The sequence below is a fragment of the Neodiprion pinetum genome, chromosome 1, assembly GCF_021155775.2.
Source record: "Neodiprion pinetum isolate iyNeoPine1 chromosome 1, iyNeoPine1.2, whole genome shotgun sequence".
NCBI lineage: Eukaryota > Metazoa > Arthropoda > Insecta > Hymenoptera > Diprionidae > Neodiprion > Neodiprion pinetum.
In genome coordinates, this window is record NC_060232.1 from 19070871 (window position 1) to 19085984 (window position 15114).

The following is a 15114-nucleotide window of genomic DNA, read 5'->3' on the forward strand; positions in this document are numbered from 1 at the left end:
ACATAGGGAAAAAAACCACAACGATTTATTCCAAAATACACGATTTGTTCGCAAAATGAGAATATCTTATTTCTGATTCAGCTATAATTTTTTAAGTGAAAATAGAAACATATTCAAATTTCATTTTAAACACAAAAATGCTGCAAATTAGTCATTTATGTATGATTCAGGCATATTTTTTTTCTCAGTGTATACTAATGTATTTACGAGTTTATAATTTATTTTTAATCAACAGTATACCTAATTTCCGAAGAATGGAAAACCTCAGTGATTTCGGAAGAATGTAGGTTGGTGAAAAACGTAGAACGTACAAAATTTCTTTCAACGTTTTGGCCCTTACTGTGGGCCTTCTTCAGGGTAAGATTTATTCTATGTAATGAACAAAATTCAGACATGATATAGGAAATACATACAATTGGCGTATATTTGACTAGATTCAAATTTAAATACTAACCATAGAAATTGCGTGAGTAAAACATGTGGGGCAGGTACTGCGGGGATTGTCTCCATATAGACTTTATGACAAAACATCTTGTGTACAAAGATCAACTGCCATCAGCAACATTGATAGAAAAAGTAGAACCAATAATAAAGATAGGGAACAAAAAATTCGGAAGTTTTGGTACGGAACTTCATAAACTGTATGGCCTATTTTGATGAATTGGTGGAAAATAATTTTTCTAGAATTTTCTTGAAATTGTAAGTTATCGTTTTCAACGAAAAACGCATATTGCAACATTCGACTGTAACTTTTCCTCAATCCATTTTTCATCCGATAACATGCACATTGATGTGCAAAAAGAAGCGTAGCTCCCAAACCATGGCAGGGCTCATTTTGTGTCAAGAGTAAAATAGTTATCTTTTTTTTCAAAAAAAATTAATTAAAAGTTTCAAATCTTTTGAAAACGCAGTTTTGATGAAAATTGGTTTTGTGCGGTTTTCTTGGGAAAATTTCGAATATGGAGGATGAGCTCTGAAATATCTACTCTTAAATAGCAGGTGGTAAAAATATGAAAAATTAGAAAATGTATATTTGGCGGAGTAGTAAGCATGAAAAATACAAAATATCAAATCTAAAAAACAAGAAATGAATCTGCTATCGATTCGGTGGGGGTCGGGACTAAACTTTTTCACGTTTATTTGGACTACTCCATGTACAATCAAGCGAAGAAGAACGTATAGGGAGTTGTCTTCTGCCCTCCACTTTTTGGTCTGCGCGGCTTATTCAAATTGAAGTAGGTAAGCGAATGTGACTGAGTCGAGATCAAATAAACCCAGCTCGACCCTCTAGGACCGTGAAACCCAGTTTGTCAACTTGAGCAGCATCGTTAACTCGCCGGGTCGATGATTCCTGCGCTACCGGAAGCGTTGTGACGCCTATTACTGGACGCCACTACGTCGGTGGTCAAGCACTCACACGAATGCCTTATACTTCGCCTTTGGAACCAATACTAACTTCGATTAACAGTCAGGCTGTGCAACTAGTCGATACATCATAGACTTCGATGAATTGTTTCTACCATTAATCGCTTGAAAAACAGTCTTTTGAAAAAAGCTGATGAATCTATTAATTATACAAACAATGATTTGGAAACTCCAATGCATCCTTTGAGTTATAGTCGTAAGTATTCTTACCACCTATTTTATATCCATTTTTTATATACTTAGAAAACCTTTCAACATATTTCCAATAGATTTTCAATACTCGAGAATAATTATTGCGATAGAATGTAAATTATTATTGTTAGAATCAGATTGATTAGAAAAATTTTGAAAATTGAAGTAATAATTCAGTTCCCAGAAAGTTACCTCTCTACAGATGTACATAATTTACATGAATTAAAAGTTTCAAGGATCGCTGAAAAATTTTGAAAATTCAGAATGGTAAATCCAATCCTCAACTCCGAAAACCCCTGCATAGAGTTGTTTGACCGTATTCAATAAAACTTGAAATTTTCATCCACTATGCTGGATCCACCATCTTGAATTTTCAATAGATAATTTCAGATTCGTAATCAATGACCCCAAGGCCATACAAGACTACATTGTTATAAAAGCTGACTCAGTATAATAATGTGTGACTGAAAGGGTTAAGCGGGAACAATGTTCGTCGGAAGAACCATTCATTGAAATTTTGATCAAACGATTAATTGAGTAATTATAAAACAAATAATCGCAAAGTACGTTTAATCGAATAACCGCGCAGTTCTATTTCGGTACATTTTATCGATCCCACCGTCGTTCAACTCGGTTATAAATTTTATGAATCACGCGATACCTACTACGGTACACTTGAACGACTTGAATAACTTGAGGTTCGTTTCTTCAAACTTGAATTCTTTACGTTACTGACTTGATCAAATTTGTCGAAACTTTTCCTCAAATATATAAACACCGCCACATCGATAGGTTTACAGACAAGTCACTGTTCTGTGATGGAACAAATTTTCAAGAATAGTTCCGAAAATTTTGTAATAACCATCGTAAAAAGCAAAATTCTAGTTGCATAAGTTCACACCTGTGACGCTAATTAAATTCACTTTCATAAAAAAAACATATCCGTTATGAGAATAAGTTATATTTAATTCAAAAGGGACGATCTTCAATGACGCTCAGTTATTCTCAATCGTATAGACATCTCATTTACGAACAATATTGGAGTAGTCGTTTCCTTACTTTTGCTGATAAGTCAGTAAAAATTTTACAAAAATCCTATCGGAATTTTAGAGCACAATGCAGTATATTTAAACAAAGTTCTACTAAGGTTATAATTTTGTTAACATTTTTACTTTAGGAAAAATATGTGACTTCAGCGATTTTTTAACCACGGAAAAAGTTTGCTTAGACATTAATTTCATCATTTATCATAAGACCTATCTCAAGTCTTTGTAAAGAACTCAATTCAGTTTTATTCCTTATTTATTAATTTTCATCTGCACAAAACGAACGTATAGTACTTTTTTCCAACACTGAATCCAAACTACTTCTTATGAAGTCTTGCAACTTTGTAATACTCCTCAGATGTGCATCCCTCCCTGTTTTGAAGACCATTGATCATCACAACCTGACTACATCCGAACTTCGGCACCTAGCATTTAACCAGCCCGATGGTCTGCTTCCTGTTTTGCATTGACATCTGCTGTATACGCTAGTCACCAAAACCCGTTGCAATATTATACGTAAACGGCAATGGCGATAAATCTCAACTCTGACATATAACGTGTGTCAGCACTGATCTGCAGCTCCGATTATTCTTCTTATTTTCATGTTCCTATTTCTCGCAACCGTGGTTCATGAAGGATAATTCATCACCAAGTTTGCGTTCAAGCAAAGCTGGGCTTAAATTTCAAATTTGAAACGTTTCAAAAGCGTCAAATTCCGATTTTTTTGGTGGCGAAACTTGAAGTAAAGAAATCAAATTTTGACGCAACATCAAAGTTTCGAATGGTCTTAAACTCGACACTCAAAGTTCCGAAAGAGCAGAATTCCGAAAGGACAAAATGCCGAAAGGGCCCAACTCTGACGAGTCAAAGTTCCGGAAGTGCGAAAATGAGAAGATAAAAATCTAAAACATCGAAATTCTAAATGATCAAAGAATTTCAGTTCTGTGAATGTCTGGCTGGGTGAAGTTTCACCACTTTGGATCTTTTTTATTTTGTACTTTCGATATTTTTATGTGCAAAATCCTGGATTGTGATTTTAGGTTTTTCTAATTTTTTACACCCGCTCGTTGAATAAGCTACGCTGTGTGAGTATATTTACAATTTTTGCAATTTTATTGCAAATTCCCATTAAAATCGCACTATTTTATTTCAATTCGGTTTATTTAACATTACATAGCTCTTTTTAAGTAACAATTTAGGAGCTTCTTCGTTTCAGTGAATTTCGGTTGCATTTATAACAAAAACTATCCCCTCGAATTGATTACCGTTTCTGGTAAAAATGAAGGAATGAAGAAATAAAATTTATCTTGAGATGCAGAAGCACCAAAACAATTACATTTTATATCAGCGTAGTTCTAATTTTATCTGCCTGTTGCGACTTATCATGCAAGACATGCGATAAAAGTAAATCAGTTTTTCTGGTCGACTGGCGCGTAAAAATCAATAGAGGTCCACAAATTAAAGTAGCTTGTCCCCACCGCTCTCGCGGCTGTTTAAACTTGGACTTGAATTTTGAGCGGCCAGTCCAATGGATGCAGTCATTATGTACAGCCGAGCTTCAATTGATATGATAGATTCTGACCTTGCAATTTTGGAATTATCACATAGTAAATGGCACAAAATTATAGAAATATGATATTGTTAGATTTATGAAACGCATACAACGAATGAAGGAGATGGAGACGTATTTTATTTTATTAATTCAAACACGTCAGTTTAGCTACAAGTCTACAGTCTAATTCTCTTTCTCTTTTACCGATCTGTTAAGTTGTTCGCTATCTGTCGACCGTCAAGTACACATTCTTGTTCACCGATGAATGGAGATCTCGATTTACTACGAACCCCACAATATATTGAATTACAACAATGATCAGTTATTTGATGTCACATTATTTCCGTATTCGGAGAAATATGCATTACATTACTCATTATAAGTACTGCAATAATGGTAATCGTCGAAGAAATGATAAAAACATAAGGACTTCCTGTATCAGGAACAACGAATAATCGCAATATTATCGCATCCTGGAATTTCACAATTTGAGGAACAAGTTTCTCCGACACCGAAGTCAACAGGATTTTCGAATCTTTCTGGCTTCACTTCTGTGTAAATACTTTCAAACGAAGAATACTTGAATAGCTTGACATATCGTGGAGTTGATGATTGTGAGTCAGGGATTGCAATTAAATAATATTATTTCTCAAATACAAATTTAAATCATAATTCATTAATAAAACACTGTCAGAGAAATGTCTGACGAATCTTTGAATCGAAGGGATTGAATCTTTTCGGTTGGTCCTTTAGGGATGATTTTCAATGTAACGTCTCTATTCGGAGGTGTTGCCTCACGTACAGCTGCAGGGCAGTGGCCACTCCATGAATCAATCAATAGTACACTTTTTGAACCAACGTTGGGGAAAATACATGTTGCAACCAAGTTTTAAAATATTCTAAAGACCGTTCTGTTCTGGTATCACAAAGACTGTTGGTCAGGAAAATACATAAATTTTTTATTGAGTCATCCATTACAGTATAAGAAATCTGTCGCTATAGATCTGTTTGATAGATGTTTACATATCTCGCATCCGAAATTTGTAACAAAAAATGTAAAAACAGTAGAAAATACGTTACTAAACAACAGCAACTTTCCTTCAAAACTGATAACAGAAATAAAAAGAAAAGAGGATCTGTAGAAAGTTCAAGGCCATCAACTGGCTCATGCCAACAGCCAAAATGATAATAAAAAAAAATTTCAACAGCTGTACCCTACGTAGAAGATCTGTCGATCTCAATTAAAAATCTTTTAGAAAAAGAAGGAATAATTGCTGCATACAAAATAAGTAATAATACTAATGACCTCTTTGCTTCTTTAAAAACGAACATTCATACAATGGAAAAAATCAATACAGTATATCAAATAAAATCTAACGTCTGTCAAAAGATTTATATAGGACAATCCTCTCAACACATAAAAAACAGGATAGCAGGTCACAGATCAAAAATAAAAAACCACGAACATGACAGTTGCGCTTTAGCTTAAGACTCATTAGACTTAGGCCATACATTTGATTTTAGAAAAATGTACTAATTACAGAATCTTATTTGTTTTAAAAGGAGTATAAAAGAAATGTTAGACATCAGTAGGAATAATGACATCGCTATAACTAAAAAAACAGACATTCAATATCTAAGTCGTCTATATAACGAGATAATTCACAAATCAAATATTTCGGGGGTCTTGCCAGTACAGCCACACCAGGTTTATGTTTCAAATGTGTCAATACCAACTGTGAATACATCGATTACCTGTATTGAAAAAATATCCTCACTTCCTCCTATCATGGCGAAACAACAACACGTTATGCTCGTAGGATTGTCAATGTTTGTAAGTAATCTATTCACATCCACACACATAATACTAAATCTACTATAAAATCAATTTTTCTATAAACTTCAATAATCTCTTGCTTCTTAATAATTACCGTTTTAATGTAAACTCGTATATGTACGCAACTAAACCTATATGATCACATATCTATGAACAAAGTGATAAAACACACGTATTAATTTATATAAATTCAATATAATATACAATTGTTAAAGGAAATAAAAACATTTTCAAACAACATGTTAAATGTTAACAGATTGCCTGAAGATGATTGGCCGTGGCTGATCGAAACGTTGCAACCATTTAATTAATTAATAAAACGATTTTCTACCATGACCAACTTCGACGAATCATAATTAATATTATATATTATATATTATACTATTATCAATTATATTAAATTATTCATTTTTTATTATTTATTTTAAAGAAGTATAGATCGCAATAATGAACAAAATGAGGAGCGTTGCAACTTCCGTTGCATTTCCCTTCCGTAGTAATTACGGATAAATACAGATTTTATCCTAGTATAATAAAAAACATATGCTACGTTCTATGTTCTAGTACTCTGTCTCGCTCAATCACATAGTCAACAATAAGTGCTGCCCAGTCAACAAGGAGCGTTGCAGCTCTCGTGACGCTTGGCTCCTTTTTGAGTTAGGTCCCTATCCCAAACGTGCATCAACCTTTAGACGCCCGGAATTTTTTTCTTAAAATTCGATGATTTTAGAGGTATTATGTATGTATTGTAACGCTAATTTCTGTCACCTTTAGATGAGGACTTACCATTGACGCTTTGGCGCGATACTCCAATTATTCTGAACTACTAAACTATAACCAAATGATATACGTTGGGCGTCAAACGCTTCAGTGTAGAATTTCAAACAACAATACGAAACAATATGAAAATTAACTAGAGAACCCGTTGTACGGCTGGTTAGGCTCAGGTATATAGGTAGCGCACCGAACGTCGTTATAAAATCTCGAAACCCGCAATGCCAACACCGCTTGTTGCGAACTTTCATGTATACAGACGTATTCCTTTTCTCTAGTGCACCGTCGACGAACGTACCGCGAGCAAGAAAATCTCATAACCTACAATACGATACATTTCTGCTTTCTGGTATAGGTAATGGATGATCAGCAACAATGCAATCTACTTCAAGATTTCATGATCGGTGCTGAAATCCGTACAACTCGAAAGGACACGGAAAACACCAACGTAGAGAATTGCGTATTGTAACACCGGCAACACAAGTAGTGAAATACGAAATATTATGTGGGAAACTTGAACATTTTGAAAATTCACAGCTCGTTAACAACTTCGACTCCTAGCTCGAAATTTTCAGCGTTGTTTGGGAATAGAATGAAGTATATTCCCTGAAAAATTCAAGCGATTTCGAGTTGATAGAAAAAAGTTACAGCTATCTGAAAACAGCGATTTTTCAGAAATCAGTTGGTTTTGCGAGGTCGTATATAAAAAGGAACGTGGTAATTCATAATAATTCGTGTAGGTAGTGATAAAATATACCTAGACGAAAAATTTGAGTCGTCGATTGGCCGTCTACTTGGAAATTTCTTGACTTGGCAGCGTTTCAAAGTTATGCGAAATTTTGCTGAAGTAGTAGTTCGTGAAAAGGGTCCCAATTAAACTGGATTTTGCTTTAGAGTAAAAAACTATTTTTTTCTTAAAAATAAAAGGTCAGAAAAGGGGAATGCCGTTTCATTCGAGTCTTTAAGTCCCATAGAGCTCGCATGAAAAAATAGTAAAAATGACTAAAAAATTGAATTATTAAAAATTTCAAAAATTCCTATAGCCACCAGATTTTCTTATATAAGGCTTAAATTGGAAAAATCGTCTTTTTTTATCACCTACTTTCTTAAAAAAAATCAGCAGCCGAATCGCTGACCCAAGCCCGCAGGCTGCGGTCGAAAAGTAATGGATCTACCCCTATATATTGCAAAGAAAGCACATGTAAACAAATTTTTGAAATTCGTAGTTTTCTACGAAAAAAAATCATTTTCTGCTAAGCCACCATGAAAATTGAATACCAATTCTTACACAAACTTAACACTGTAACGCTTATTCCTGTTACCCATAGATGAGGATTTACTGTTGACTCTTTGGCGCGATTCTCCAATTATTCTGAATCAACTAAATTATAACAAAATAATATCGATTTGGTGCCAGACGCTTTGGCATCGATTTTTAAACAATAATACGATACGATAAATAATTAGGGAACCCGTTGTAGGGCTTGCTAGGCTCACGTACTCACATGAAGAAGAACTAGTAGAGTGGTGGTATTTGAGGCAACTAACTATAATTAAAGAATTAAAGAAATAATGTATAAACTCAAGTACGGAAAATTAACAGGTTAATCAGTCGCATATTGTTGATTAGGTTTACACATTTGAGTCAGTCAAGTTTGATTACAAAAGATAGCAATGATCAATAACTCAGCAAAAATGGGTCACCAGGTTTTTGATAGAATAAAGTTAAAACGGTAGCTTTGAACAGAAGACGATAGTTAATAGAGAGTACTGAACGCAGGTCAGGCGATATGATGCAAAAATTTACTGACAATTACACGTCACAGTGCGACTTGATTTTACCCAATTTCCAAAGAATAACACTACGATAATTACTAGTCTACTAAATTACAATAACGAGTGAGTACTTCATTAGAAATCGATAGTTAGATGAATTGACGATAGCTTGGACGGTAGTAACAAAAGAGTGAGACAGACTTCATGATAGATTTTAACTGATAAAACAGATTGACGGTAATTAATATTTTACGAACTCGGTAGCTTAGACGAGAGAATTTGAATTACTGTAAAGTACGAGAGACAATTTACGAGTGTTATCGATACACAATAGGATTAATAATTTACAATGCTGAGAAATTCGAGAGGACTCACCAAGAAATCCTGAAATATAATTTTCGAGAGAATATAAAATTGTGAGAGAGTGAGAAATTTAGAGAAAGATGCGCAAGATAAAGAAATACACTAAATACACCTTATCACGATAAGGTCAGCGAAAATGGCCAGAATTTAAATTAGCAAAGAAATACGGTATTGCAGAGAAATACAAACAAATATAGCAGGTAAATGCAATACAAAACTGTTAACAAACGATAGAAAAGCTACCGTAGTATTCAGCGGCTTAATTTTATACCTTTAGATGTACTCCAACTCGATTTACGATAGGAAACATGCACAATAGTAAATATGATATGATAGGCGATACAAGAAAGTGAAATATTATAATCACTACTAGCACAGAAAATTAAGAGGAAAGCAAGGTAAAGATAGCTCAAGTAGATGCGGTAAAAATTACAGAAGCAGGCTGATAGAAATTTACAGGTGATAAAGGAAATTCACACATGCAAAATAAATACTTATTTGGTAGTTGCTAGGTCGCTCAAAGATACGGAATTAATTGATTACTGAAATCAAGCAGGCATGACGGCTTACCGAAACTCAAGGCCGTGGACCATGATTCACACAGAACTAGCATCACACGATGCAATCAAGAAAATATAAATACGATACAGAAGAAAGATGATTAACTAAATACTGAAATCATGCAGTCACATGACGGATTTTCGCAACTCAGAACCATGGACCATTATTCACACATAACTGGCATCATACGATGCAACCAAGATAGGCTGAATCTGATCTAAAAGAAAAAAGAAATTATGAGCAACTTCGTAACAAAAAGTACAACAAAAAGGCAGATGCCTTACCACAGCCAGTGACTCAGGCATACAAGCACTGATTCTATTTCAAATTAAACTTATTGGTGGCAAAGAAAAGGGTATAAAGGAAGGTGATCAAAAGGAAGGAAAGAAGCTAAACGATAGTGTAAAGGATAGTAAAGTTGTAAAAAAACCGTAGCAATACAACACGCGATGGCTATAGCCATGAAGGGAGAAGAAAAGTAGATAAACAAGGGGAGTTCTGGATAGAGACACCTTCTTTACTGACCAATCCGCCTATCCGTGGATCCCAGACGCAAGCCCTTGAAAGTCACCCCCACTCTCCTAAGATAAAACGTGCTCTGCCGACCGTTCGTCGGTAAGAAAATCTCCCAAATGACCATGATCGTTGGTAAAAAATCCCCCAAATGACCATGATGGTTGGTGAAAAATGCCTGAAATTGCCGTGGTATTACCCCTTGTGGGATAAATTGTGCTCTTTGTCGGTAAAGAAAATCATGCCAACAAGCGGGATCGATAACTGCATTACCAAGCGCACTCCGTAAATCCTCAGGTGTCCGAGCAGACCCCGTGGATCCTCGTACGTTCGACCGAGAATCCTGGCATGAGTCAGGTTTTGAGAGCTTCCAGAAGGTTCGAGAAGATTCTCACGGCCTTGAACGAATCTAGGCTGACAAACAATTCGTCCGACGTGTTTCGACTCGACGTTGAACGGCATGCGGTCAAAGGATTTCCGTGCGACGTTGAATTCTGAAAGACCCGCTCTGGCCTTGAAAGAATTTCAGACAAACAATTCTCGGAATCGTCTGACGAAAACAATACTCGGAATCGTCCGTCGAGTTTTTACTTGACGGTGAGCGGCCTGCCGACAACGAATTGCGGTGCGACGTTGAATTCTGGAAGGTTCTGAAATTTGTATGCGGCTGCTTCGACCCTGAACGCTGACAAACAATGCGTTCGACGAGTTTCGACTTGACGGCGAGCGGTCTGCCGACGACGGATTGAGGTGCGACGTCGAATTCTGAATGGTTCTGAAATGAACTCTTAACTAGCAGGACAGAGGTTCTTAATCAACGGTTAATATTGACGATGAAAAATATTTTATTGAAAATAACAACTTAAGATTACAGTTTTACATGCAATTCATAATGCTGATATACGAGTGTAATTACATGTTTCTTACTCAACGGTATCGTACCCGTGCGTCAGGCAATGGGAATGAATAACTGTTCGAGTAGATACTGATTGTCTTTTGTGTTTGAATAAAAAAATTTGCAGTAACAATACATTTTGAGCTGCACAGTTTGGACGTAATATGGCATGATGCGTACAGTTTGAATTCGTATCTGACATTTTATTCAATTTCTGCAACGATGGACAACCCAAATCCATCGAATCAACGGCTTCAACTTTTTCACCCAGAATTTTCTGCAGCCAACTTTTCTTCTCCAAACCTTTGACGTAAACTGTTGAAGCATTACGCAGCGACATACATTCGATGGTAAAGTCAAGCTTCTCGAAAGGTAAATCACTACCTTCCCAGGATAGTCCATGATAATTCCGTGACAGCCACAAATTTTCGCTTTTGAATGGAGCGAGTGAATAATTTCAATCGTACGGAGGTTCGAAGAGAAAATTTGACGGGTTGGTATCTTCGTCGAGTGACACAACTGCCAACTATTTTTGAGTAAAACCGGGACCCGGTCTTCTGAATCCTTGTACGTCGACTATGAACTCCATTGTGAAAAACACTGAATCGATTGTCACAACCTTCAAGGTTTTTATACCAATTTCTACACCCCACCACTCAGCGGATTATATTCAATTATACGATCATGTAAAATCGAGCAGTAGGCGGATGTACCAGCAGGAAAGTTATTTTTAGCCTTAAATTCGATACGAATATCTACCAGTCCAGATTTAAGAGCCTCGTTTTGTTTTGAACAGTCGATGAAAATCAAAGGTTCGTACTGTAGAAATGCGCTCTTCGTCAACAGAGGCTGGAGTTCTTTGCCGTAATAGGTGGCTTGAAAGTTTGCGTACACATCTCGTACAGTAATGCAAAGCGATTGTGACTTACGTCCAAGTTCAGGTTACCGTACGGATAATACTCGGAATTAAAGAAGAGCTTGACGTCAGTAATGTTACAGTAATCAAGATGACTGGACTTTTTGCCGGCTTTGTTTATTCGATTTGTTTGAAAACCGCGCATGACAAATCGCGGCTTTTCAAAATAAGTGGACGTTTTCACAGTCCAAACGTGTTTTCTGGTTGCCGGTAGCAAAGGATATTCGTACAACTCCGAACAGCGGTAGCTCATGGAGATAGGTGTATCTTTCTCAATGAAATTCAACAGTGCGATTTTTCGTTGATCCGAGAGCTTCACATAGGGTACTAACCATTCCACCTGATCGATCACGATTCTAAAGTCTTCATCTTGATTTTGAACGATGGCATTTAAATCACTTTTTGATCTTGTAAGAATCGGCTCGTGTTTCGCGTTAACGATGATCTTGCGATAGTCTTCAGCGAAGCCGAATATCATGCTCAAGAAAATAATTAAGTCATAGTTGCCATCGGCATTAGTTAATTTTTCCGTTTCCTGGACATCGAGCCATCTATCATTTTCCATAAGCCACCTTTCACCAGGGTTGAGCGAAGCGAAACCTTTCAGCAGGCTGGTCGGACCAACGTTTTGACATTTATCAATCTCTACAGCGCTTAGTTCGTACCGTACATCTTCGAACAAATGACAGATGGCGTCATTGACTAAAGTTGTGACCGCCACTGCAGTGCCGTCCGATTTGAGCAATATCCCAGAGATATGCAGCGAACTCTGGCTCCGTAATACGCATAAATCCTGATGCTGAACGGTGATTCGAATCTCATCGCTGCTGTTGAAAGTTGACGATGCGTACGGTTTGTGTGCGTGTATTTCTTGGTGGGTCATTGATTCGTCAAACACGACAGGTGTTTGAATGCTCACGATTTCCTTCTCCGTGGTACGTAGCAGGCAACGGAACAGCAGAGTCGCAGTTTTATTTGTCGGAAATTCCTTTTGCAAAAGGTGTCAGCTTTAGACCCAAAGCTGTCAGGAAATCCACGTTTCGACGTGTTAGCGGTTCGGTAATCGATCGATGACTGACTTGATCGGGACATGCCGACAGACTAATATATCTCTTTTTGGACAGTCTATTATATACAATACCAATCTTTTATTGCGATTTGATGTGCAGTCTCACAGTTATAACTTTTCCGCGAAAATTAACCAGGTCTCCGTCTAGATCGACCAACCAAAGCTGTATGTGATCCATGGTCTTGACGGTGAATGGAAGGTAAATGACGTGCGACGGCACTTCCACGAGCTTATATCCCGGCGGAACGATAGGAAAAAATTCGTGAATAGTACACACTTTGTGCTCGTTGACGTAAGCACCCGTTGTAATGCTGCATTAGACTCGCAACACGTTGACCTTGAGAATAGCTACAGGCATGTCCGAATGGTGACTTTGGTTAGCTGCCAAGACCGCGCAGTGTAAATCCGAGAAGCTGACCAATAGAATCGTCAGGTTCTAAATTTACGATATGGTTACATTTAATTTCGCTGCATAACGTATTGTAGTTAGGCTTCATACTGATTTCAATGTTGGTATTTTCTAACGCGTCCTAAACATACTTTCCAATATCCTTAATTTCGTAGCTGCCAGTGGATATAGTGACTATCTTATCAGCTACGTATAGTTTATTGTGACCTACATCAACGTTGGGAATGGAATTGAAGGTTAACAGTTCAACGAGACCGAGGACATAATTTTTGTTCAGAGCAAGTTCGATCGGAGGAAAATATTGCGCTTCGAGAATGGAAGACGTTTCCGATGTCGTTAATGTAAACAAATCATCCCTGCCTGCGAGTGATAGACTGACGTTATTAAATTACGTGTCATGTTTATACATATAGCTCATTGCTTAGAAATTTCAGACACAAGTGTCCGCAATTGAATGTACCGTAATCCTGATAGCTTTCATCGCTGTACTTAACGCTACCAACACCGAGATATTTCACGAGGTCTAACGGAAGTTGAAGATGACCGAAACTGTCGAAGTTAACCACATCGTTGCCGCGTTTCTTATATGCAACCCAGTGTGTCCCAGGGCCATCTTCATCGTCGAGATTGATTACAGCTGTCTCATTTTTATGCGGTCCGGTTTTGGGAATTTCGTTGCGCATAAAGATACCTCGAAAGTACGGAGTTTTCATGATTTTTGCATACTTCAGCAAATCCCAGTTGGTCAACGCTCGGCGTGGTAAATTCACACTTAGTTTTTTGAAAGATAAAGACCGAAACCCTTATTATGAGGTTTGAGATGGAGACCTTTACCAAAGTCGATCGCTTCCATCGTTTTGTTATGCCGTTTGCTTTCCTCCAATTCTCGTTTAGCCGCGCTCGCATCGTTTGCAGCCTTTGCTATACCCGCAGCACCCCTCGCTAACGCACCCGTAGCGCTGAGACCGCCAAAACTAGGTATGAGCAAAGGTAGAAATCCGCCACCTTTTGAGGGTACCGGTAGAACGCGCGGTGATTAGACATTATGTTTACCGCCTTCTTTTTTCACAGCTTCTCGAGCACCTTTGAGTGCAGACTTCATGCTCGTTTTCGCGTCGTTGTTCCGAATCATAGACTGTTCTGCCGCTCGTATGATTTTGTTCAAGGAAACGTTCTTTGGTTTTCGACACCTTATGCCCAACTTTGATTTCACCTTCGTCGTGTTAGCTACAGCCCAAACGGCTGCCTTCTTACCCAAATTTGCGTCCATTGCGAGAACCCGTCTCCAGACTTTTTCGGCTAAAATTTTATCCGCGACGCTTCTAGCTTCAAGGTTCTCACGATTTTCCGAATACGCTATATCGTGTTCCTTACACGCTGCATCGAGAGGATTGATACGGGAATAGCGTCTCGCGAGTCTTTTCGTCAACTTCGTACCAGGACCGCAGTCTTGGTAACCGGGAACATGCAACTCGATCAGGAGTTTGTTGATAATGCTATTTACCAAACCTTTCCCACTTGATCGCTTTTTTGAGGATCGCTTACGATCACGTGTGTGCACAATCATGTCCGCTCTGCGACTAAGAGAAAGTTGTTATAAACGATGCATTTATAAAAAATCTAGCCGGTCACGTTCGAGATGAGGTTCGAGACACAATCGACCAAGCTGCCCGTGATGAATTTTGACAAATTTACGCAGCAGAGTACAAAACGGAAAAAACGTCATGGCGAGTTGTTGCCGAGTGGTGTACATTGCGGTATTCTGCGAGCCATTTAACTGTGGCAA

The 15114-nt window shown here is 37.5% G+C and overlaps 2 protein-coding genes across 3 annotated transcripts in view; both read right to left on the reverse strand.

Annotated features, from left to right (window-relative positions):
• Positions 1 to 15114, reverse strand: part of LOC138190738 (two pore potassium channel protein sup-9-like) — a 1051447-nt gene that overhangs the window by 753432 nt on the left and 282901 nt on the right. The window lies entirely within an intron of this gene.
• LOC138191396 (uncharacterized) lies at positions 11774 to 12733 on the reverse strand. Its single transcript, XM_069138143.1, has one exon. It carries the CDS (start codon positions 12731 to 12733, stop codon positions 11774 to 11776), a length of 960 nt encoding a protein of 319 aa, XP_068994244.1.

Coding starts and splice junctions, on each gene's coding strand:
- LOC138191396 (XM_069138143.1), bottom strand. CDS start 12,733: ATGACCCACCAAGAAATACACGCACACAAACCGTACGCATCGTCAACT.